At 38.5% G+C, this 26,086-nt stretch overlaps 1 protein-coding gene across 1 annotated transcript in view; it reads right to left on the bottom strand.

Annotated features, from left to right (window-relative positions):
- ROR1 (receptor tyrosine kinase like orphan receptor 1) overlaps positions 1-26,086 on the bottom strand; it is a 1,703,739-nt gene that overhangs the window by 73,386 nt on the left and 1,604,267 nt on the right. The window contains exon 6 of the mRNA XM_044085558.1: positions 7,236-7,553. Coding sequence (XP_043941493.1) covers positions 7,236-7,553 — 318 coding nt within the window. The remainder of the gene's footprint in view (positions 1-7,235; positions 7,554-26,086) is intronic.

Below are 26,086 nucleotides of genomic sequence, written 5' to 3'. Positions count from 1 at the left end.
ACTCAAAAGACTCCAGCTATTCTCTGACCCATATCGTCGACTTAGAGGTGATCTTTGCTTGACTTACAAAGCCATGTCTGACCCAGCTCTGTTAGAAATATTACATCTAAAGAAATCCCAATCCTGCCGCACCACATTCTCCAGAGACCTCAACCTCATTACCACAATCATAAGCGAATCTTTGCTTGACTTACAAAGCCAAGTCTGACCCAGCTCTGTTAGAAATATTACATCTAAAGAAATCCCAATCCGTCCGCACCACATGCTCCAGAGACCTCAGACTTCATTACCACAATCATAAGTTCCACACAGCAGGAAAGTGCACTTGTAGGATTTTGTAAAATCTTTTATTCATAAAACACCATCATTTAAAATCAAACGAACCAGGTTAAGCACTTTCTTCCCCTGTACAACACTTAGGGGACATCCTCAGAACCAAATACACATTTCCATAGGATCAACCTATTTAAATCAAGACACTCAATCAATCAATTAATCAATTAGATGTTTGAATACATTAAGTTGAAATATATATTTTTTACAAAATGTCCACAATTGAATAAAAATAAACATGAATGAGTGAATTAAGGAATTAATAAGTTAGAGAATTTATAAAATTCATAAAATTCATAAAATTAATGCCCTTTTCCTTAAAATAGGCACCAGGGATAAATAATCATTTAAACCTGGTGCTTCCAAGGCATTTATTTTAATTATCCAATAAAATTCTCTCAAATCTACTGGAAGATCCCACCAACCCCCTCTTGGGTTGTGTGGTACAACTTCTAATATGCCAAATTTAAACATCGTGTCACCCTGGCAAACTAGGGTGTGTCTGTAAAGTGCATTTTTCATGTTGTTCTTACTAATAGCATATAAATGCGCCACTATATATATGCCAATATGGTACTCTATGCATGGGAAAAGAAGTATATTTTTACTAGTATACATACTATGCAAAGTGTCACATGACTATACGACACACACACAAAAAAAAAAATATATATATATATATATATATATATATATATATATATATATATATATATATATAATATGCATATATATATCACAACACCGAAAAGTCATTTCTTCTAACGGCTTTTCAATATATATACTTATTTACATAGTAATTTATTGTTCTTCTATTATTATTATTACATTTATATAAATATATGATTTTGTTTTAGCACACACTCAATTAATACTTGCATATGTTATAGCAGTTATTTACTTTGTAGGTAGCAACTAGTGTTGTATTAACAAATACAACATTCTAGCAGCAGGGTACATTTTAAATGTATTCTTATTGCATTTCCTTTGTGTAAAGAAAGGGTTAATATTTCGTCAATCTGATGATGTTACAAGACTGTATTCTGATAGGTTAACAGTTCATCACATGTTTTTATAAGCAGTGATTCATTTTAACTTTTTATGCATCTGAGGAAATTGATTAAACAAAAAGTGCTTTATGCACTTTATTGAATTGTTCGTTTTTATTTGGTTGCTGCTCCAGTGCCACATTTTCTAGTTGTAGTTGTTAATAGAAATTGCTCTTGTGGGGGGCTGCACCCCCCCAAACCCCCACTAAATATATATATATATACCAACTCCGAGATCGCACTACAGTGAGGAAAGGGCACATTTTCCAATCTTCACTGCACTGCAATCTCACAAAAGCAATTTCTGTTAACGGCATTTTCGATTGAAAAGGCATTCGAATAAATGACTTTTCAATGCCGTGATATGGACCCTATATATATATATATATATATATATATATATATATGGATCCAGGTCAGTACATCGACAAGTGAGAAGATCGACATCCACTTCTCCGACATGAAAACACCGACACATGAAATAATTGAAACTGCAAATCACGGACATTTAACAGGTAACAGGTTTAAATTTCGCTAATCATGCCTACCATGTTTTAGTAAGTGTGGCAGTGTTATGCATGTGTTACGATCATTGTATTACTTAGTCCTCTGCCACACTTACTAAAACATGGTAGGCATGATTAGCGAAATTTAAACCTGTTACCTGTTAAATGTCCGTGATTTGCAGTTTCTATTATTTCATGTGTCGGTGTTTTCGTGTCGGAGAAGTGGATGTTGATCTTCTCACTTGTCGATGTACTGACCTGGATCCATATATATATATATATATATATATATATATATATATATATATGGTTACATATTACATTATCGAAGTTTCAGTACTTTGAATACCATATGGTCGACACCATATGATCGAAATACTAAAACTTCGAAAATTTAAGAAAAAAAACAAAGTAACTGCTGTGAGCACCCCACACCCACAACCCCTTACTTAAATATACCAACTCCGAGATCGCACTTTAACAGAGTTAAGCACAGGAAAGGGAAGGTTTCCCTTTCCTACTCTGTAACAAAATCTCAGAGTTGGTATATTTAAGTAGCGGGGGTGTGGGGGTTACTTTTTCTTTTTTTTTTAATAATTTTTTATGAACATTCAAATATTTAATCATTCGATCATTAAAGGTCGACCTTTAGCGATTCGAACAACTGAATAGTCGATCTTCCAATAGGAATCCTATATATATATATATATATATATATATATATATATATATATTGATAGCTATAGATATAGACATATATAGACAAATAAAGATCTATATGTATGCACAGAAACTATGTATTAAAATATAAGAAAGGGAACAAATGCATACAACTTCACTACAAAAAATCATTAAAAAGACTTTGAAGCACAAAAATAATAAATATGCTGAGATTTCCAGACCCTCTTATATGAAGTGTTTATTAAGTTGAGGTGGATGTTTCACATTAAGTTTAATTTCCCATATCAGTTCCTTTATTTCTAAAACATTGTTAGCATAATAGCATCATAGCTCTCATCTTCTTTGCTCAAGAATCAGGGACAAAGCCAAAAATAATGACAAAGACCCAGAATCAAGGGCAATTTTTAAAAATTGCTCGAATTTATTTAAACATTTATTAGAGTGGGACATTTTAAATCAATTTGCATGTTCTGAACAATTAGAAGTATGAAACACTAATGTCTGCATTACTGGCTGGCAGTATTGCATTTGATTTTTCTTACTTTCTCTTCCACCAACCCAACTGTTGTACTTTTAAACTTGGTGCCTTTTGAATTGCCTTACTATAAATCTGATTTTGGACACTTCTTCCAGTCCAATTTCATAAGCTCATTCTACTGAGTACGGAGAGATCAGTTGAGGAAGCCAACCCCCGTAGTCTCTTAAACTTGAATTTTCTTCTGTTTCCACCCTTCCCACTTACTAAAAAAATGCACTTTATTCAGTTGTTTTTACCATATCTGTACTTCTTTCAACTTTATGACTTTATTTTGCTTTTTAGCTTGTTCTTAAAGTGTTCAGTTACATTTATTCTGCTGCATTTATTACTGTTTGTTAGTAGCCTAATTACATTGTAACTGTTATTCTAAGCCTCTTAGTTTTGATTTAACTACTTGGGCTTCAAACTAGTTATATTACATAAAGAAGGTTTGTGGTCTACACTCTTGTGGCAGCAGAGGTAGCTTACATCCTTCTAAGTTGAAAATCGCTGGTTGAAGGCTCTTTGTGTCTGTTATTCTAAAAGTGTCTTAGTTCTGGATTAAGTGCTTGGGTTTCAGGCCAGTTATTTTACAATAATAAGGCAGTGGTCTACACTCTTTTTTGGAGAAGAGGGTAGCCTATGGCCCTGTGAGCTGGGAATTGCTAGTGAAGGCTTATTGTTGCTATGTGTCTTTGTTCTGGTTTAAGCACTTGGGCTCCAAACCAGTTATTTTACATTAGGAAGGTTTGTGCTCTAAACTCTTGTTGGAGAAGAGGGTAGTCTCTGTCCTCGTGAGCTGGGAATTGCTGACTGAAGGTTTATTATGTCTGTTCTTCTGAAAGTGTCTTAGTTCTGGTTTAAGCACTTGGGCTCCAAACTAATTATTTTACATTGGGAAGGATTGTGGTTTACACAGTTTACCAGAGCTGCTCAGAGTTTGGCCTTCTTAGCATCTGAACAGAAATCCAAGGCATCCACTGAAATCTTCTAAAAATAAGTATAATTTAAGCTTGTATTGCACTTTGCGAACTGTATTTTATTGCACAGCTGCTTCTTTTTTACTGCTGTTTTGCTGCTATGACTGCTTCATTCTGCACTTTGTATTATTGCTACTTCTGCCTTAAATAGCATAGGCTAGATTCACGCTTGCTGAATCTAGACAGTTAGGTATCACTTGAGTACTTAAACCAGCCATCTTACATTAAGATGGTCTCCCTGCATTCTTGTGGCAGAATTGTGTACCTCAGGACCCATTTGAGTTGGAGGCTGCTGGAATAAGGCACTGTGTTGGGCTTTCCTATTGGTAGTTTTTGTTAAAAGTGTTTAAATTCACTTCTATTTAAGCCTCTTGTTTGCGTGTAGCTGAGCACCATACAACAGGGGTTAACAGTGCCCTGTATAAATGCAAATGCCTAGATACAACTTTTTTTCCTAGAGAACAGTCAGTGGAACCCTCCCAGGCTTCCCTGCTTCCACTACAGACAAACTCAAATTTATGCTGCTTAATGCTAGAAGTCTAAGAAGCTCTCCTCACTTTGAAAGATGCTGAAGTCTGTGCAGTCACTGAGAACTCAAAACAATTAACTATTTATGCTAACCTGTGAGTTAATTTACTTTAGTGATATAAGATGCTTCTCTCTCCAAAGGTGAACCTGCCCACATTTGGAAGCACAGGTCTGATAAAAGGAAGGCATCTCAGCATCCTCAACCATTTCTTTGAGAACCCAGCTGGCATAATAAACAGAAACAAGGTGCCACCTTCTACAACAGATCTTATAGTAGAACTAGTTGTCACCCCAACAATGGTAAATATCACTGTCTTGGCCTAGATCAGTTTCCCGCAATAACCAGAGTCATTAATGACTGAAACAATAAACCTGACAGCATGTTGTAAGAATGAGTTTTGTTTTTTTCTTCCTTGAGCTTTGCAATGATCAGTGGCACCAATGAGAATCCATGGAATATGTACTGGAACCTTCCATTTAGGAGGAGACAGAATATATCTACAGCTGCTTCCCTCCGGCACTGCTGAATCAAGCAGGAGAGGGGCAGGACTACATTCGCATTAGTGGAAAACATGTTCGTTTATGGGATTCCATGGAATTCCCAATTCTGGAAGACTTTGTCCTGGCATGTTTCTAGGCAAACAACTCAAAGATAGGGCTAGAAGAACAGCCCAGAGAATTTACTAGTTTGTTAACTTCTCCAAGGATGTGAACTGCTCAGGCAGAGTGATGCCCCTCTCAATGGCTGACTCCCAGATGGGAACCTGTATCATATAGGGGTAGCATCTTGTTTCCTACTTGCATTTTTAAGTCCTGCATGATGAATAAATGAGAAGAGGCTCAGGAAGCAGCTCCTTTCCCAAGACCTTCATGGCTAGAAGGATTCTTCTTAGGTTCATCTGGTTACTATTCTTCATGGCTAGATGGATTATTCTTAGGTTCATAAGATTAATTTTGAGCCCCTTCTCTAGGGAGGAACTATACTCCTTGCACTACATAACAGTCTAGGTAAGCTATTTATTTGCTAGATCCTATATAAGGGCACACAAGGATGTCTTTCATGCACTTCAGACACTGATGTACCAAAAGATTACCAACACATAGTTTTCAATTCATGCACTGCAGTACCATTCATGTACCCTGTGGGAGCAAGGAAATAGTGCTTGCAGGATAACCATCTGAAACCAAATGTGTTGGTTGTGCTGGTTGAAATGATTGCAGTTTAGAATGGGTGGGACATAAACTGTGCTTCGTATTTGGGAATAGGAAGAAATGGTTTCCTATCAACCCATCAACAGCATTTTAATTTAGTGCTGTTCAATCGATGTGACATGAGCTAAACATGTTTAACGACAGTGGAGTTTCCTCTTTTCAACACTGTTGTGAAACTTTGTAGTCAGTATATTTTTAAGTCTGGGAGTTTGGGGGATATTCTGCCCCACATGGGGGGGTTTGTCTACCCCTACAAAAATACTTACCTCTGAGGTTTAGCAAAACTTTTGTTTCACGTCGAATGGGCAGCACTTCATTAAAGTGCTGTTGATGGGTTGACGTATCCAGAAAAAATAACAATACGGAGGATTTCCTCAACTTTTTGAGCAGTAGGGTATAAACTTCCCCAGGATCCACTGACACAGATTAATCAAGAAAACTCTTTTCAGAGGATAACCAATACCAGACGTATGATGTGTTTTTCTAGTTATAATTTATCACCTGTCTCACTTATTTTGATTGTTACTGAAGCATTTCTACACTTCTGGAATTTCAGTATAGTGTAATGCGTCTGGAATCTTATACTTATGTGTGCTGATGTTTATGTTTATGAAAGAAGCATTTTAACATTACATCTTCATATTTTTGGAATTATCACTGTGTCATTACTTGGGATTGCCTCCTTTTCAGAAGCCCAAAGTTTTTTTTTAATGGACATGTGAGATTCTGCAGGGCAGATCATAATTGTATTCACTGCAAAGGACTGAACTTCATTTTTTGCCAAAATAAAATCTCATTCTTGTAGCATTTTAGTTGTTTATGCTTTCATGTATTATGCAGGTGTTACAGATACAATATAATTGTCTTACACAATCATTAAAGGAAACATAGAAATTATACTTGCCTAAAATCTCAGGACATGGGTCATTTTTCATGATTTTTCGCAGGACACAAGTGCCCATATAGGGGCTGTCCTGTGTAAAGAGGGGAAGGTGGTAAGCCTAGCATTACTTTTGCTAGAATTTGCCTTACTGCAGAGTAAATTATAGTACAACCAACTACTATTGTCACAGTATAATCAGAAAACCCAGATGTGTAAAATACTGAAGCATCTGAGGACCCTATCAGTCCAAGTTATATCATGTAGCACTATTCAAGCTGTAGGCAGATAGAAGCAGTAATGGTAGGCAGGAACATACAGTGTCATACTATATATACCTGAGACTTTGTTCAAGAAAGAGGTCCCAGCTGAATACATTAAATGTTAGTGTTATACTGAGAACATTTTTCAGTTTGTAACAAACAGATGAAAAATAAAAAAAAAATAGTAATCTGCAAAATATTTCTCAACAGTCTGACTAATGGCATAGTTTACAAATGTGCTAGTTAAGAAGCAGGCTGTTAAAATAAGATAATAAAAGTCACATACTTTTGTTTATAGGTTCTGCCATGGGGATGCCAATTCTCATACAGTTTGCAGCTTCTGGGGTGTCAGGCAGGGCAAGATCTTCACAGTTGGGCAGCTTGAGTCTCATCAGTATTATAGGATTAGACCTTGCAAAGATGTATTCCGTTTTGCATAAGTCATTTTCTAAAATTTCACATTCATCACGACAAAGGTCCCGAGGCTTTGGTGTTGCTGAAGTTTCATCACAGTAAGGAAAAGCAAAATGGCACAGAGAAGGAATGGCAAACTGTGAGCACCTATCAGATAAATGATTAGATGTGCCAATCATTGTAAATGCAGCTGAAAACAAAAAACAGTGCATATCAATTATTGTATTATAATAAAAAAGCAGATGCTACAATAAAATTTCAAAGTAATAATACTTTAATTCTGGAACATACCTTATCTTCCTATTAACAAAGACATTAAAACAGCATTTTCTTTATTTTGCACTTTACTTATTTCATATTCAGTGCCATGGTAGTATTACCTTTGGAAACAGCCTTCCAGCCTCATAAAGCATATCCCATCGTATAACTGCTTACCTTAACTAAAGATGCATTGTCTGCAAACTATCTTCAGTGTTAAGCTAATATGATCCTCCCATTAAAAAAAGTATACTCAGCAACTGGTGAACCAGTAATGTGTTTGTTTAATCAACAATTAACCTTTATACTGTGAGAACACTAAAGTCAGTAAAGGGCATTCCCTTGTACATGCAGATGTCAATCTTTACTTGTCGGCAGCAACTACCTTCTTCCCCTCACTAGTTCCTGAAATTGTGCTATTTTAGTGATATCAACAGCTCTGCAAAAGAACAAGCCCTGGCTAAATGAGAGAAAAGTGTTTAATGCACACAAAATATAAAATTTTACAATGCTTTATGTGCTAACATACTGGATTTTACCCATTTTACAGGGCGGTAGAGTGCAGGTGCCTTGGTAATGCATAGATTATAACTAAGACTTAGTAGCTGCCAGATTTAGATGAGGATAGAGAACATTCTTGATCATGTTTGACTGATGGTCTCATAGGGATTGAGGTTGCTTGCAGTGCTGAATGTTACCTGTGGGATGTCTGCATATAACACACAGGTTTATACATGTACTCGATAACAGAACTTTGAAACTCTGGCATATGTATGCTTCTAAATAATGTAATTCATACCTTAATATGTCAATGTGTGGCACAGAAAAAGACTGCAGCTTAAGTCCCCATGCATATCCAGAGAGCTCACTCATCTATTGACGTCCATCTCCATTTCTGAAGTCAGGAACACTCAACCATCACTGTCGCTGCATATGCTCACAAATCCACATTGGTTCATAGGTTCAGAGGATGATACTAGGCTACTTGTCCAGAGGCCCTTATAAACCTAGCCAAGAATTTTGCCCATGTTCCCACATAGTCAGCACCTGTTTCCCCTGTCCAGCAGGGACACAGGTGGGATCCCAGGGGTGTATTTTCTGTTTCCCATCCAGTCATCCGGGTTCCTTTTAAAGAGGTCTAGAGAGGTACTCTGCTTGACATGGAGAGGGAGTCTATTCCACAGATGGGGGGAGTCTTTGGGGCATAAAATATATCCTGCCAACAAGTTCTATTAATGTCACAGACCAGGCTGAGGCCTTGAGTGTGGGTTGCGTGAGTGGATTTTGACTTACGGATATGCAGCTACTCCATCAAGGCTGGGTCTGAGATGGCCTTGTATGCCAGACACAGGTCACCTCTGAGCAGTCTGTTCAAGACTGACTAGAGGGACAGGGCTTTTAGCCTATCTTATATGATTGCAGTTTGAGACCCTGGATTTTCCTGGTCAGGAATCCCTGTGGTCTCTCCAGCTGTTGCATGTGCTTGGCAAGGTACATGCCAAAGGGGGTATTGTACTCGATAATGGGTCTGATAAGGGAGGAGCACAGGGGTATTATGACCTCCTTGTTCCTAGATGAAATACCCTTACTTATGAGGTGGGCCATGTAGAAAGCCTTCCGTACAATGGAGGCAACGTGGTAGTCAAAAGTCAGGTTGCTATCAACCTGGGTGTCATAGTCCCTCACGGTAGATTGCATGCTTAGTACATTGTTATTAATGTGATAATTAATGGGGGTTTCAACAAAGGTGATAATGATGCATTTCTTGGCATTCAGTTTGAGGCCATACTTCTGGCACCAGTCATTAGTTTGGGTAAGGCCCACTTGGAGGATGTTCAAATCAATAGGGGAATTTAAGACAGTCTCAGCTTGCAGTCATCTGCAAACTTGGTCAGCCACAGACTACTGGTTTTGGCTTGCACCTCAGAAAAGTATATCCCAAACAATAGAGTCCCCAAGACTGATCCTTGAGGTACGCTGCTCATTACGGGTCTACTACTAGAGGTGGTTTCCCCTATTTTGACTGACTGGGTTCTATCAGTGAGCCAGTTAGCTACCAATCTGGTAACATGCTGGTTGATGACTAGCTGGGAAAGTTTATCTACTACGCCAAAGTGGGGAATAGTTGTGAAGGCTTTGGCTAGCTCAAGCTAGGAGGTGTACACTGTCTTCCACTCATCCATGGTTTTGGTGATTCTTTCTAAGAACCAAGTTTAAAAGGCATGATCTCCCTTTGACAAAACCAAACTGTGTGGGGTCAAGCATTTGGAGGTTGCCAATATCCTTGTATATAAGGTTCATGATAATGAATTCTATGGCCTTGAAGATGAGGCTAGTTAGGCTGATGGGCCTATAATTGCCGGGGTCATTGGACACTCCTCCTTTGTAGAGGGATGACAATGCCTGTTCTCCATTCAGCTGGGATGAAGCTGGTGCTCAGGCTTTGGTTGAATAGGGTGCCAAATGGAGCTGACAGCTCATGCAGGATACAGCCAGGGACGTTGTCGGGTTCCATGGAGACTGTACTTTTTGCCTTTGAGAGGGCATTAAAGACCTGCTCCCTGATGATGAGGGTAGGGGCAGGTGCTGGGAATGTCCTAGTTTACTGATGGGGGGACAGGGGGGGGGTGATGTTTTCACTGAACCTGTCTGCCAGCAGGTTGGCTATCTCTACAGCATTTGTGTATGTGGTGTTATTCACCACCAGTTCGGAGCAGCTTTGGGTGTTACCTTTGAGATTGCGGATGTATGTGAAGATGCGGATGTATGTGAACCTGCTCACAGGACATCAAAGGCAGATGCAAGGAGTATTTCCAGCAGCTTCTGAATGAAACAAACCTCACAGAAGCTGTGCTGCTCAGAAACAGCCTATGATCAGAGAAGAAGAGGGGCCCACCTTAGAAGAAGTAAGAACAGCACTAAGGAAAATGAAGTCAGGGAAAGCAGCAGGCTCAGGTGAGGTCACACCAGATATAATAAATATGCTGGGTGAGATATGGCAGAAATGCATCCTGAGAGTACTCATAGCAGTGTGGAGAGAAAGGTGATATGGCAGAAATGCATCCTACGAGTACTCATAGAATTGTGGAGAGAAAGGTATAACCCAGATGACTGGAGAATAAGCATACTCATGCCAGTGTACAAGAACAAAGGAGACATTCACAACTGTGGGCAGTACAGAGGCATCAAACTCCTATCACATTGCATGAAAGTTCTGGAGAGAGTGATTGATAAATGGATAGGCAGAGCAGTAGAAAGTAAGATGGGAAATGAGTAGTTTGGATTCAGACCAGGATGCAGCACAACTGACCCGATGTTTGCAGTGAGACAGGTAGTTGGGAAGAAACTAGAGAGATGAGGAAAGAGTCCAACTGGGCATTCCTAGACTTGGAGAAAGCATATAACAAGGTCCTAAGAAAGATGATTTCAGCAGTACTGCAGTGGTTTGAAGTTCCAGAAACATTGGTAGAATTAGTGCAGGCTACATACAAGGACCCAATAACTCAAGTATGAACAGTGTTCGACCTCACAGATGGGTTTCCAGTAGGACTGGGTGTGCACCGGGGTTCAGCTCTGAGTCCACTGCTGTTCATACTGGTGACAGACTACATTAGCAAACAGGTTGGAGGGGACAGATCAACAAACTTGCTGCATGCAGATGATGTGGCAGTACAGACAGACTCTGAGCAAGTACTTCAGCAAAAGATAGGAGTATGGAATGCAAATCTAAAAGCACATGGGATGAAACTAAGTACAGATAAGACAGCGGTAATAGCAGCAAACTGGGGAAATCAGAAGAAGTTGAGAATTGACATACAAGGGAAGAGAGTGGAACAGGTAAATAGCTTCAAGTATCTGGGAGGGGTGGTTGAGGAGAAAGGAAGTCTAAATGAAGAGGTCAAAGCTAGAATCAGAGGGGCTGCATCCAACTGGATAGAGTCTCAGGTGTAGTTTATGACAGTAAAATGCCAAAGAAGCTGAAAAGTAAGGTGTACAAGACAGTGGTGCAACCTGGGCAGTAAAGGCAGAGCAGATGAAAAAGCTAGAGGCGATGGAAATGAAGTGCCTGAGAAGGAAGGTAGGATACACACTGTGGGACAGATGAAGAAATGAGAGTAGAAGCCAATGTAGCTGTAATTGCACAAAAGATCAAAGGGAGCACATTACTGTGGTTTGGACATGTGCAGAAAAGCAGAAGATAATCTGGTGGGGAGTTCAAAATGGCCACTGTTCTGTGAGCACTGCTATCACCTAGGTCTCAATATACCCTGGATTAAAACAAACCCAGAAGGCAACGCAGAATTAATAATACAGAAATAACTGTAGATATTTACTGCTAATATCATCCAGCAAAAGTGACAGATTCAGCTCAGAAACAGCAGGATTAACTAAGATTTCTGAATAACAGCTTAAGCAATGTGCTACTAAGGCCCTGCATCTGACTGCAAGATTGGTAAAACACTATACAGCAAGATGTCAAAAGAGGAAAATAATATGGAAACAACAACAACTAAGACTAAATTCTCAGTACTAGCCTCACCTGAGAAAGACACAACTTCAAAAAGACAAAAGACAACTAAACAAACTGTCAACTCTAAAAATACAAATAAATCCAAGACAGACCAGCCAGCTAATTTGGAAGACATAAAATCTGCCTTATTACCTATCCAGCAAGCATTAAAGGACTTATCATTACAATTTCAAACCTTTGGTGACTCATTCAGCCAAATAATATCCAGAATGGAAAAATCTGAGTCCAAAATAATAGAAAATAAAATAAAAATAGACTCTATTTCTCAAAAAACTGATGCCCATGATAAAGAAATACAAAACTTATAAGCAAAATTAACAGACCTGGAAGCAAGATCTCGAAGGAACAATATCATCATCAGAGGAATACCTGAAACTGTACTTCATAACAATCTAATACCAACAATCAAGCAAATAATAAATTCCCTCCTAGAGGAATCTGAAGAAATGCAGCAAATAACAATAGAGAGAGCCCACAGAGCCCTGAGGGAAATGCAAACATCACTGAAACCAAGACCTGTCTATATTAAAATATTAAACTACCAAGATGTAAATAAAATCATACTGGCAGCAAAGAAATAAGGCACACTCACCTGGAATAATAATAAAATCTCCTTTGCTCAAGACCTCCTAATACAAATAAGACAAGCAAGACAACTGCTATCTCCATACTGCAGGTTCCTAATAGAAAAAAAAATCAAATTCCAGATGAAATATCCAAATCAGTTAATCTTTTACATCAAAGAGGTTAAATACATGGTTGCTAACCCCAAAGAGGCAAAAGAGACATTCCTGGCTGTTTTCAAGCAAATTCCACCTTCAGAAGTGAAATAAATCCACAAAAAAAGATAAAGGACCCTTGGATGAAAAAACGACCCCATTCACGAGCACTCTAGCTGGGATCCAACTCTGAAATCTTCCCCTTGCTGTCTAGGCCCTTAAATCATTGATGTGAGCCATGAGGAACACAGGAAAAGGAAGTACAGCCTGGGTAGGAACCAAAAATGAACTGCTGTTTCCGATGCACGAATATAGGAAGGAAGTTCCCATCTCGGATATTGGCTTGCAAATTCAGTCCCTCTAGGCTTTTGAGGGATTCATTAAGAACAGTCAGACAAAATGGATTTCAGCAAGCTCCAAAGGATTTTACTGCCTGAAAAATGAAAAATTGATCTGCACCAGCTAAAAGAAGAAAGCTGCACCATAGATGTCAACCAACCTGCAAGCAAAACCTTGAAGAAATAAGGTACTGTTGAACTGAACCATTCACTAAAACAGTACACCCAGTATTGTGTAGGTGAATGAAACTCTAGCCTTAAATAATAGGCAAGAAATAAACTGTCAGAATTATGCTAGCTCATAGATTAATATTGGGAAAAAAGGGGAAAAAATTGTTAAATGTTTCATGTAAATACTAGAAATGTGTTAAAAGATCCTGGAGAGAAGTAATCTCAGGAAATTAGTAAAATAACCTAACAATCCTGAGATAATGTAAATATAGCCTTAATATGTCAACTATAGCAGAAGGACTGTTTGGCTAAGCTATTTTTTTTTGTCTCTCTATACTTCCTACTTCTGTTAAATAGGTGCCAAGTATATATTTTATAACCCACACAGACTGGTGTGGAAAAACATCACTATAGGCACCAAAGAAGGCCGAAACCTGAATAAGTAAAGGGGAGGAAAAAGAAGTCAAATGAGAGAAAAATGTAAAAATGACAAGATTGATTGTTTAACAATATTACTATGGTACACAGATTGCTATAATTTACTGAGGAATGTATATTAATATGCTGTTTTAAAAATACTATTAGAAAGAATTAGTCACAAGACAAAAACAATACATGCTGTACCTTAAATGCAATACCGTCACTGTATAAATAATATGTTGGAAGAGGCTAGGGATATTAAGTAGCAGTGTTTGTTGAGGGAACAAGTTTGTTCAGCTTTGTCCACATTGTTTATAGTAACACAGGGGGGATACTATGGAGTAAATCTATATATAAAAAGAAAACACATTCCAAGATTAGCCGTAAAGGTAAACCATATAATGAACCTTCATCCTCCCCCCTGATTATTCCTGGTCCAGGGATATAGTGGTTAGGCACAGTGTAGGGACGGGGATAAATAGATGCTTTCCTAAACCATCACACAGTAACACATACAAAACTAACAAAACAAAACTAATATACATGGCATATCTAAGGAAGACACCTAATAAATAAATGTGGGAAATAGAATCATGGAACGTTAAAGGGCTCCAAAACAAGAAGAAAAGAAAACTATTCTTACACCTTACATTAAAAACCACAGCCAACCTCATACTAATACAAGAAACACACTTGACTGCAGATCAATGGGTAGAAATTAGCAGAAAGAAATGGATAAGTCAAATCATAGCTTCAGAGGGGAAAACAAACAGTGCTGGGGCTGCCATAATAATTACAAAACAATTTAAGGAAAAAATACTTAAAACCAAAGCTGACAAGGAGCGAAGATGGTGCTATGTAACATTTAATAGTCCTACAATACCAAAACCTATAATGGTACTTAATGTTTACGCACCCTGTAATAACCAACAACACTTTTTTATGTCATTATACCCAACCTTAAACCAATTTAAAGATCACTGCCTAGTGATTGGAGGTGACTGGAATACATATCAAAACCCAGAAAAGGATAAATCTAATCCGACCAAATCACATAATAAACAAGTCACATTAGCCCTTAATGAACTCAAACAAGATTTCAAACTATACGACCCTTTTAAACATGGGAACAGTGCAGATAAAACAGGGAAATTCACATTCTATTCGCAATGCCACAAAATGTGGTCAAGGATAGACTTCTTCTTAATCTCTGACATATTTATTAACATGGACCCAACAATAACTATACATACCAGGTTCTTTTCAGATCACTCCAAAATCACACTGAACATTAACTGGGACAAAAAGATATATTTAGGAATAGGGGTCATAATTGGTCATTAAACCCTAATTTACTTTCCAAAATGGATGTAATAAAAGAAACAGAAGCAATACTAAAAATAGCTCTTACAAATATCACTAACTCCCAAGTACCAACTGACATAGAATGGGCTGCAACCAAAGCACAAATCAGAGGATTGTTTATCAAAAAGCAGCATACTATAAAAAATACAACTGAAAGAGGAGCATATACTGAAAGGGAAAATAGAGCATCTTGAAAAAGAACTAATAAATAACCCTAAGAACCAAACAGAAGCAGAACTTTTAAAACTGCAAAGGGATCTATATATGTTAGAAACCAGGAACCTATCTTTCTATGAAGCCAGAATGTTAGCCACTTACGCAGAAGAAGCTCAAATGCCATCTAGAGCTCTGGCCAGAATTATCTGCCAGCACAAAAATGCCTCTAATATATCAGAAATAAACTACAGAGACAAAAACTACACAAAAAATGAAGACATTATTAAAACATTTGAACAAATATACTCTCAAATATATGGAGCACAAATACTACAAATCTCAAAGGAAGATAGAACTCTTTTTCTTCAAAAACTGAAATTCCCTAAACTCAATTTAGAACAACAAAAAAAACTAACTGAGCCGATATCCATCAGTGAAATTATTACAACAATCAAACACTTAAAAGTGCATAAGGCTCCGGGTCTGGATGGACTCACATCAGAATTTTACAAAGCATTTTCCCCCTTGATAGCCAAACTACTATACTATACACTGAATTACATAATAAACTATAAAATAAATGATATCCACTTTAATGCCTCTAAAACTATATTTATATTAAAAGAACACACAGACCCCAAAACCCCGACAGCTACAGACCCATCTCCCTCTTAAATATAGATACTAAAATATTTACCTCTATACTTGCAAACAGAATGAAACATCTGATTGAAAAAATCCTCTCCCCACAACAATCCAGTTTTACACCACATAGACAGACTAGTGACAATACATTAACATTAGGTGCACTAATATCCTACGCTAACCGATACAATATCAACATCTACACAATGGTAGTGGATGTCTACAAGGCATTTGATAGGGTTAATCTAGAATTCTTACTCCAAACACTACCCTACTTTAATATACCCAATAACTTCATTCAGATCATCCAAACTCTCTATAGCAGCCCATACACATCTCTGTATATAAATAAAACTCGGTCAAATAGGATCCTAATAAAAAATGGAACAAGACAAGGATGCCCACTATCACCCTTCCTGTTTAACCTATACCTAGAACCACTCTTTCTATACATTAAACAAAATACATATCACAATCCTCCATCAATACACAACTTCAAAATATACCTCACTGCATTTGCAGATGATCTGAACATATACTGCACTACACCAAATTCAGATATAAACAAAATAATAGCTGCAATTGAACATTTCTCGACTATGTCTAACTACAAACTAAACCTTAATAAAACTAATATTTTTTCCTAAAAACACCCAAACTCATCTCACTAATACCATTGTTAAACACAATAAAAATAAAAGAAGAAACTAAATACCTGGGAATCACCTTTTTCCAGAGCAACAAAGACTTCTACCAACACAATGTAAACCTTAAATGGCAAAATATAATGCAAGACTGCAAAAGATGGAACAACCTAAAACTACCATTCTTGGCCAAAGTATCAATAATCAAAATGAATATTTTACCTAGACTAATGTATATATTCATGACATCACAGACAACAATACATAATAAATTCTACTAACAAATTCATACCTTCCTAGCAAAATTTATATGGGAACCCAAAAAAAACAGAATCTCCTATCCAAAATTAACACTCCCCAAAAGCAAAGGAGGACTAAATCTACCAAATTTTAAAATGTACTACTCGATCATTAACACTAACAGAATATTGAGAATAGCTGAACATAACCCGTCAATGGAAAATTGGTCTCCTCTCTGGGTGACAATATATTATAGATATATTAAAGCTCTAGGTTTCAATCCCAAAGAACTTCCATTCCTGAAGCAGAAAGAAATACAAACTTATAACATTATAGAGCCCTTAAAACATTCCATCAACCTAGCGCAAAAACTCTTTCAATTCTTGAACCTTAGACATGCCATGACAATACTGCAACCCCTTCATAAAAACCCAAATTTAAAAATAAACAATAAGATGCTGGACTTAGTCCCTTTTCCCAGACTGAAAGATAAAACAATCCAAGATATCTATCCCTACCTTAACTGTTCAATACAAGAAATGAGGACCAACTTAAACCTCCCTAAATCACACATAATAATCCTAAGACAAATCAAAGAACTGTGTTCCAGTTATCTCCAAAATATTACTATGACCAATAGTGACATAGAAACTTGTAGCAGGCTTTGGAAAACTATTATCACAACAAAGAAAACTATTACCAATTAATATAAAATGATAAATGAAATCAAATACCAGAAGGACCTCCTCTTCTCTAACTACTGGAGAAAAATTAAACCATCCATAGATGATCAGCAAATAAGCCAGGCAATCAATGTAACACTGAAGATTCTACCCCTCAAAAAGTTAGCATACACTCAGCTCATGATCAATAATAATGCTTATTTTACACCTGCAATCCTACACAAATTTAACACATCAAAATCACTTTTCTGCCCACACTGTAAGGACCAGATAGCTGACTTAATCCATGTATTTTGGAGCTGTAAATGTGTCTATAAACTCTGGAACTCTCTCAAGGTACAATTACAAAAAACGGGTTATCAAACATCAACATTAACTTGGGAATTCACTCTGTTACACATTCTCCCACCCAACATCCCAAGAAAACAAGCAAATACACTTTTAACAATTTTCCTACTAATGAAACTGTATATAGCTTTTAAATGGCTAGATACGATAAATATCTCTTGGGAGGGTTGTAAACAAGTAGCTATACAACACCTTTTAGCTCATAAAATAGTAATAGATAAAAGAAACAAAAACATGAAATCCAGAGAAATTTGGGAACAAACCTTTAATATCATATTAGCATAATTCATCACACAGCAACTTAGAAATATACTATAATGGAACCAAAGAACACATACAAGTTCAGATATTAAATAATAACTTGGATATTACGAATGTATATACTGTCTATATAACTGTGGAATTAACAATGAAAGCATCTATGTAAATAGTGTAAATAGATATGTTGTACGACCTATATCCTGTGGTATTTGGTGTGCATGTGTATGTATGTATATATATATATATATATATATATATATATATATATATATATATATATATATATATATATATATATATAAACATGTGTGTATGTATGTATGTGTATATGTATGTATATATGCACACGGTCATGTTGTAAGATGGTTTTTATTTGTGACATTTATTAATGTAAAAATAAAAATAAAAATTATTGAAAAAAAAAAAAGAAGACAATCTGGTGATGAACATTTGGAACAGACAGGAAGAAAGTAAGAGGAAATGAGGACATTTAGCAAAGAGGTGAATGGATTGTGTGAAAGAAGATCTGTGACAGTTAGGTATGAGTGTCAAATAAGGCAGGACTGTGGCATTGAATCGAGAGAGATGGTGACAGTTACAACACCTTGACCTCTTGTAAAAAAAAAAAAATGGGAAAACGGGAGCTGATGATGATGATGGTCACTGAAACACAAGGATGACAGCATACCATTTATGACAATCAATCAATCAAAGAAAATAAAAGTGTGTGTGTGTGTGTGTGTGTGTGTGTGTGTGTGTGTGTGTGTGTGTGTGTGTGTGTGTGTGTGTGTGTGTGTGAGTGTGTGTATACTGCATTAGCATACAACCTTGTTATATTCATACACATACTTAAGTCTACACTGGGTTGAAAAAAATAGTAATATTTTTTCAAAGTACCACCGTTGCAGTCATCTTGGACCCTTGGTCTAATCCCTCTTCTCAGAAAAAAAAAATAACTTTCATTATTTATCCAGATATGTTTAATTACTATAAACAAAAAGACATTGTTTGCGTAAATAGCAAGGAATTTTCTGATTGTTAACTCCATATTTTGAGGAAGTGCCACATTGTTCCTGGTTAGAACCAAAGAAATGACTGCCTTTACAAGTGTGGCAATGGTGCATTATGCTACTACTAAGAAGGCCAAAGTTTGTGTATGAGTATCAATCACCATGACTGTGAGATGTTACTGCTAGTGCTAATCACCACTGGCAGCCCATTCATCACATTGCCAGAGGCACCCCTCATTCTCTCTAACACAAACATGCACACATTCAAACACAAATGCACACACAAATGGACACCTCCCCTTACCTCTTAACTGTCCCTCTTTTACAGAACATCCATAATTTGCCTTTTATAATTTCCTTCTTCCATATACAGTAAATCATTCATGATTATTTCAGTCAATAATACCAGCTATTAGAGTTTAATCTTCTTATTGATCATAGGATCATTTGATCAAAGGAAGTTACTAGGCTAATAGCCCTTACAAGCCTAGCTAAGTTCTAACCTTATTTCCATGATCAGCACCTATTGCTCCTGTCCAAAAGGAACATAGGTGGAACTCCTGTTGTAAACTTATGGTTACCCATTCAATTGTCTAGATTGCATTTGAAGAGGGGCAATGAGGTACTCTATTTGATATGAAGTGGTTGTCTGTTCCAAAGGTGTGGTAACCTCTGGGAGACAAATCTGTCCCTCCAGCAGGTTCTATTAATGTCACATACCAGCTTAAGGTCTTTAGAGTGAGTAACCCATGTACCATTTGACTTGCAGATATGCAGTATTCCCATTAAAGCAGGGTCAGACATTGCCTCATATGCAATGCAGAGATCACCTCTGAGTAGTCTGTATAAAACAGAATAAAGTGACAGTGATTTCAGATGATCCACATAGGACAAATACTGAACTCCAGGTTCTGCAGGTGCTTGGAAAGGTACAAACCAAAAGGGGCATTGTACTCAATTATTTTGCCAATGAGGGAAGAGTACAGGGAGGTTATAACTTCTTTTTCTTTTGGAGGCAATGCCTTTACTTATGATATGAGCAATCTAGAGTGCCCTTCTTTCATCTGTGGAGACATGGTGTTCAAAGGTAAGGTTGCTGTCAACCTGTGTGCCCAGGTCTCTAACCACTGAGTGCATACTTACGGTGTTGCTATTGATGTGGTAGTTAGCAGGAACACTGCTCTTACCGAAAGGGATCATAATATATTTTTTGCTTGGGTTTAAGGCCATGACTTTGGCACCAATCATTTGTTTGTGTAAGACTGTCTTGTAGGATGTTGACATCATTTGGAGATTCTATGACCGCTCCCAGTTTGTGGTCATCAGGAAATGTTGTCAGCCACAGACCTTTAGTTTTTGCTTGTAATTCGGAGAAATAGATGCCAAACAGTAGAGATCCCAGGACTGATCCCTGTGGAACACCACTGGTTACAGGTCTGCTGCTGGAGGTGGATTCCCCTATTTTGACTATATGTGTTCTAGCAGTGAACTAGTTAGTGACCCATGTAATGATATAAGGGTTGATACTTAGCTGGGTGAGTTTGTCAATGATGCCTGAGTGGGGGATAGTGTTAAAAGCCTTGACTAAGTCTAGGTAGGATGTATGTACAGATTTCCGCTTGTCCAGGGGCTTGGTGACTGTCTCAAAGAAGTCCACCAGGTTTAACAAGCATGATCTCCCTCTGACAAATCCAAACTGAGCAGGATCAAGTATTCGGAGGTTACCAATATCTTTGTTGATAAGGCCCATTACGATTCATTCCATGGCCTTGCAGATAAGGCTAATCAGGCTAATAGGTCTATAATTCCTGGGGTCAATGGAAGCACCACCTTTGTGCAAGGGAATAACGTGGCCATTTTCCACTTAGTTGGGATGAAGTCGATGCTTAGACTATGATCGAAAAGAGTACCCAATGCTGTTGCTAATTCTTGTTATAGCCCATGTAGGATGCAGCCTGGGATGATATCAGGTTCCATAGATGCTGTGTTTTTGGCCTTAGAAAGGGTGTTTATGACCTGTTCTTTAGAGATACAAGGTAGGGGACAGGTGGTAGGGATGTCAAAAGGACAGGGGAGTGAAGTTTCCACAGAACCTGTTGGCCAACAGGTTAGCTATGTCCACAGACTTAGTATATGTGGTATCATAAATAGCAGTTCGGCACAAATCTGGGCCTTTTTATTTTAGGTTTTGGATGTAACTAAAGAATGCCTTATGGTTGTCCTTATTTAAGGCAGCTAACATGGATTTGTAGTTTGCTTTGGAGGACTTCACAACAAGTCTTATTTGCCTGTTTAAGCTGAGAAGGGAGTTTTTCCAGTTTAGGGATCGCTCCCTCTTACTCTTAGACAGCAATTATTCCTCTTATTCTAAAGCCTATTAATGACAGTTGTCCACCAGGCAGGTTTGCTCTTCCTTGAGGAGCTTGTTTTGGTCCTATCAGGTACGACCAAGTTAATGCAGTTATATAGGTGTTTGTATAAGGCATTGGTGTAGAACTCAGCATAGTTGCCAGCTCCGTCTGAGGGGGAGATGCAGTGAAGCTATTTATACCATCCTGTAAGAGGTTATTATCTGCTTTGGAGAAGTTTTTTTAGTGTAGTTGCTTCTGGGGGGGGGGGGGGTCAGGTGTGATAGATACTTCAAATGAGGCTGATTTGTGGTTAGATCTCACCCGGGAAGACCTCACAGTAGGGGTGCTACAGTGGTCCCCATACTGATAAACACCAGATGCATCATGATGCTAAGCCTATTGTTCAAGTAAGATTTTTTAAATTACTGTAATATTTAAAATTGTTCTTCCAAGATTTTCTGTCTTTTCCTCTGAATCTTTCATAAATGAGTTGAGAGGTATCCTTCAGCTCGTATCCCTCTCTCTCTCTTTCTGTCACTTTCATCTGGGACACTCCTCCCAGTCTAGGGTCATTAGCTCATTCTACCTAATACAGAGAGAACATCTGAGAAGGACAACCCACTTAGGTTCTTTCCTTCTGTTTCTCCTTTCTCCCTTTCTTACAAAAAAAAAAATTGCCCGAATCTCCTTGTGTTCTGACTGTGCTTCTCAAACATTTTGGAAATATACAGTATATTTTAGTGCATTTATTAAAACTGTAATTTGCCTTAATATTGCTACAACTCAAGTGCTCTAGGTTGCACTGCATCTGAATTGTTTGTGTGTTTTAGCTGCTTTTCTGTATATATAGACTTCTCTGTATATGTAGACTAGCTACTTATTCTACTGCATTACTGTCTCAAATCGTTTTTCAGTTGTGCACTTGCCTTTCTTTATTTAAAAAGCTTTAAATTGCTAATTTTGTAGAGTTTTAATTGCATTTACTGTTTAGGGCTACACACTCAAGTGTGTTAGCCTTTTCTGTGTTTATTTACTGTAGTATTGCATTGTTTAGCCTGTTTTAACCAAAAAAAAAAAAAAAAACCAACAAAAAAAATACTATCTTGTTTGCTCGTTTCCTACCTTTCCTAGCTAGTATAGTCCAGATCCCAGGCTTTGCTTGTCTCAAAACTTTATTTTCTGTGTTCAGAGTTATCCAGAATTTGCTGTGGTAGATGTAAGTCCTACTGCTTACCAGTGGGAGTGGTGAGCATTGTACTGACTATCTAACAATAGAGGAGTGGTTTCCAGCTCTGAAATTGTAATTTTATTAGCCTTTTTGGGCTGCTTTCTATCCCTTTCAACTTCCTGGCTTAAAAAGGCATGTGTTTGCGCATTTTTTGCATCGTGCAGCACCGCAGGGCTACGGTTCAATTATTGCAGGTGCCAGAAAGTCTGCGCTTCAAATTTTCCCTTAGAACTAGCTGGTTTCTCAGTAGCAGCACTAAAATCTGAACCCCTGTGATTAGCACTTGCTCTAGAACCTGCTGGAAAGCACAAGGAAGCCTTAAACTGATACAAGCATTCAACTATCCTTGTCAATAAGGATAAATTAATCGTAGACACTAAACAGCCTATAATTGCAAAGTACCTTGCAAAGGTAAGGGAAAACAGCTCTTGTACTTTACAAAAAGCACCTAAACAGGCATGTCCAAGGATCAGCTTCCGGTGATTTCTCCTGTCCACCTGGTGAATTTGGGCATACTGGGACAATGCAGCAACTGCCTCATGTACACAGACAACCCTCTCCTCCTACCACCCCACACTAAAAACTGAGAGAGATGCACTTACATAGCCAAACTGGAAGCAAAGCTCTCTCCAGCCAAGATTGTGCTAGACAGTCAAGAGGAGAAGGTTAACACCTGCACTGCACCTCAAGCAACACATAGCCCTTCAAAACTCACACTATCAACACCCACACATAGCAACACTAAACCCACATATGTGGAGGTCCTTAACATTAACCTGGTCAAGCAACAAGGACCTCTGAAGCTAAAATGCAAACAAACACCAGTCACAACCAAAGTGACACATAGCTCACAACACCAGTGTGCCACCCAACAACAGCCCCTAAGGCAAGACAATGTACCCAATACTTTAGTCATAGGTGACTCTATAGTCACGCACACTGATATCCCACTCACCAGGCTGAACAATGAGAAAATTACAGTCAGCTGCCTGTCGGGTGCCAGGATCCGCCACATAATGCATGTACTCAAGTCACTCTACAACAATTGCAAATATGACTCTGTCATTGTCCATGTTGGAGTGAATGATTTGAGATGTACCTCCCTGGACTACATGAAAAGAGACATGGAATAGCTCTCGGATCATGTGGCCCAGGCAGGTATGACCCTAGCCCTGAGTAGCATCCTGCCTTTGCCCAGAATGATACCATAGTATAAGGACAAAATGATTGACTTCAACAATTGGCTAAGCTTCTGGTGTCATTCAAAGGGAATCCAGTATCTGTCTGCCTCGGGAGACATGATTGACAAACCACGATGCTTTGCCAGAGATGATCTGCACCTGTCACCCCTGGGATTCAGGTTACTGACTAAAGCTCTTGCCACCCCTATAGTGCCTTTTTTAGGCAAGGTTCAAAGGACAAAAACACCACCGTAACAGATACAAGCATGCAAAATCTGAAGGTAATGATACTCAATGCTAGAAGTCTAAACCTCAAAATGCAATCTCTTGAGGCACTCCTAAAAATGGAGAACATCAATATATGTGCAGTAACTGAGACCTGGTTCAAGGCTGCAGAGAGCACCCCTGCAATACTAGGCTACAACTCTTACCACACTTTTCGGCCACCAAACCAAGACCGAAACACTAAAGGTGGAGGAGTGTCCATATTCACCAAGGATATTCACATCTCCAGGTTAGTTGCCCAACACAATGCATCTGAAATTCTCCAGGTGCAACTAACACTAGGTAAGACTGCAATCCAAATTGTAGCTTGCTACAGATCCCCCACCATGCCCCAAGAGTCTCACTAAACCTTTCTAAACATACTGGAAAATATTAAGATACAACCAAACACCCTAATACTGGGTGATTTCAACTACTCTGCCATTAACTGGGAAAACTACTCGGGTACCAATACCTTTTCCCAACGGGTCTTGGAATTCATAAATTCCAACACCCTGGATCAACTAATCAATTGTTCCACCAGGGGCCCCAATATCCTAGACCTGGTCAATACAACATGGGAGACAGATCCTCCACACCAGTGGTCACCCCCTCATTGGTCAGGTCTAACCATAAGCAAATCACCCTTGACAGCCACATCCCACCCCCACCCCCCAGTAAGGAAACCTTTGTAAAAAACTTCTCCAAAGCCAACTTCATGCTACTCAAGTCAGAAGTGACAAACTTCATGACACCCATGCAGACGGGAGCTGAAAGTTCGACTGCTGAATCCTACACTAAGGCACTGTACGAGCACATCCACTCGTGCATAAATCGTGCCATTCCAAATAGAACCAAGACACTTTCCACCAAAAAAAGGAAGCCAATCTGGTGGTCCACTGCCATAAACAAACTATACAACAGAAGGAAGAAGCTGCTGCAGAAAACAGGAAAATCTCAGGATGCAAAAAAAAAAACTCCCTTACCAGCCTCAGTAAGAAGCTGAGATCCCTCATAAAATCCTCCAAAGCTAGTTAAGAAAATAAAATTGCCAAAGATTCCAAAGACAACCACAAGGCATTCTATAGTTATGTCAGGAATCTAAATGGCAATGCTCAGATCTGCTCTGAGCTACAACAGAATAGCATTAAATATACTGATCCCAATGATATTGCCAATATCCTGGCAGATCGATTTAGTGCCAACTTCACCCCCCTCTCACCCACTAGAGGGCCCATCTCAATAGCAAAATATTGCCAAATTCCGATAATCACAGCCACACAGGTAGAAACCGCACTCTCCAAAGCTAAGAATACAGCATCTATGGGACCAGATGACATCCTGGGATGTGTACTACATGAACTACAAAATGAACTGGCACCTCACCTAAGTGCCATGTTTAATCATAGCTTCATCTCAGGCTTCATGCCCACTGAGTGGTGCACAGCTACAGTTATCCCACTCCACAAGCGGGGATTCACCTTGGATCCCGGGAACTACCATCCCATCAGTCTGACAAGCCTGATCTGCAAGGGCATGGAACGCATTATCATGGAACTTATAAACAAAGACATTGGCAACCTTCAAACACTGGACCCCATGCAGTTTGGGTTCATGAAGGGCCGTTCCTGTCTCCTGAACCTGACTGACTTCTTTGAATCAGTCTCCAGAGCTGTGGACGAGGGTAAGGAGGTCCACACAGCCTATCTGGACCTCGTCAAGGCCTTCGACACCATCTCCCACTCTGGAATCATAGATGAACTTACTAAGCTGGGCATAAATCCCTACATCACTTGATGGGTTGCCAACTGGCTTACTGACAGAACCCAGACTGTAAAAGTAGCCGACACCAAATCCAGCTTCAGACAAGTGACAAGTGGAGTACCTCAGGGTTCAGTCCTGGGACCGCT

Source organism: Protopterus annectens, chromosome 10.part0 (assembly GCF_019279795.1).
Source record: "Protopterus annectens isolate FY-2018-M chromosome 10.part0, PAN1.0, whole genome shotgun sequence".
NCBI classification, from domain to species: Eukaryota; Metazoa; Chordata; order Ceratodontiformes; family Protopteridae; genus Protopterus; species Protopterus annectens.
Note: the sequence above shows the minus strand (reverse complement) of the source record. Positions and strands in the feature narration are given on the sequence as shown.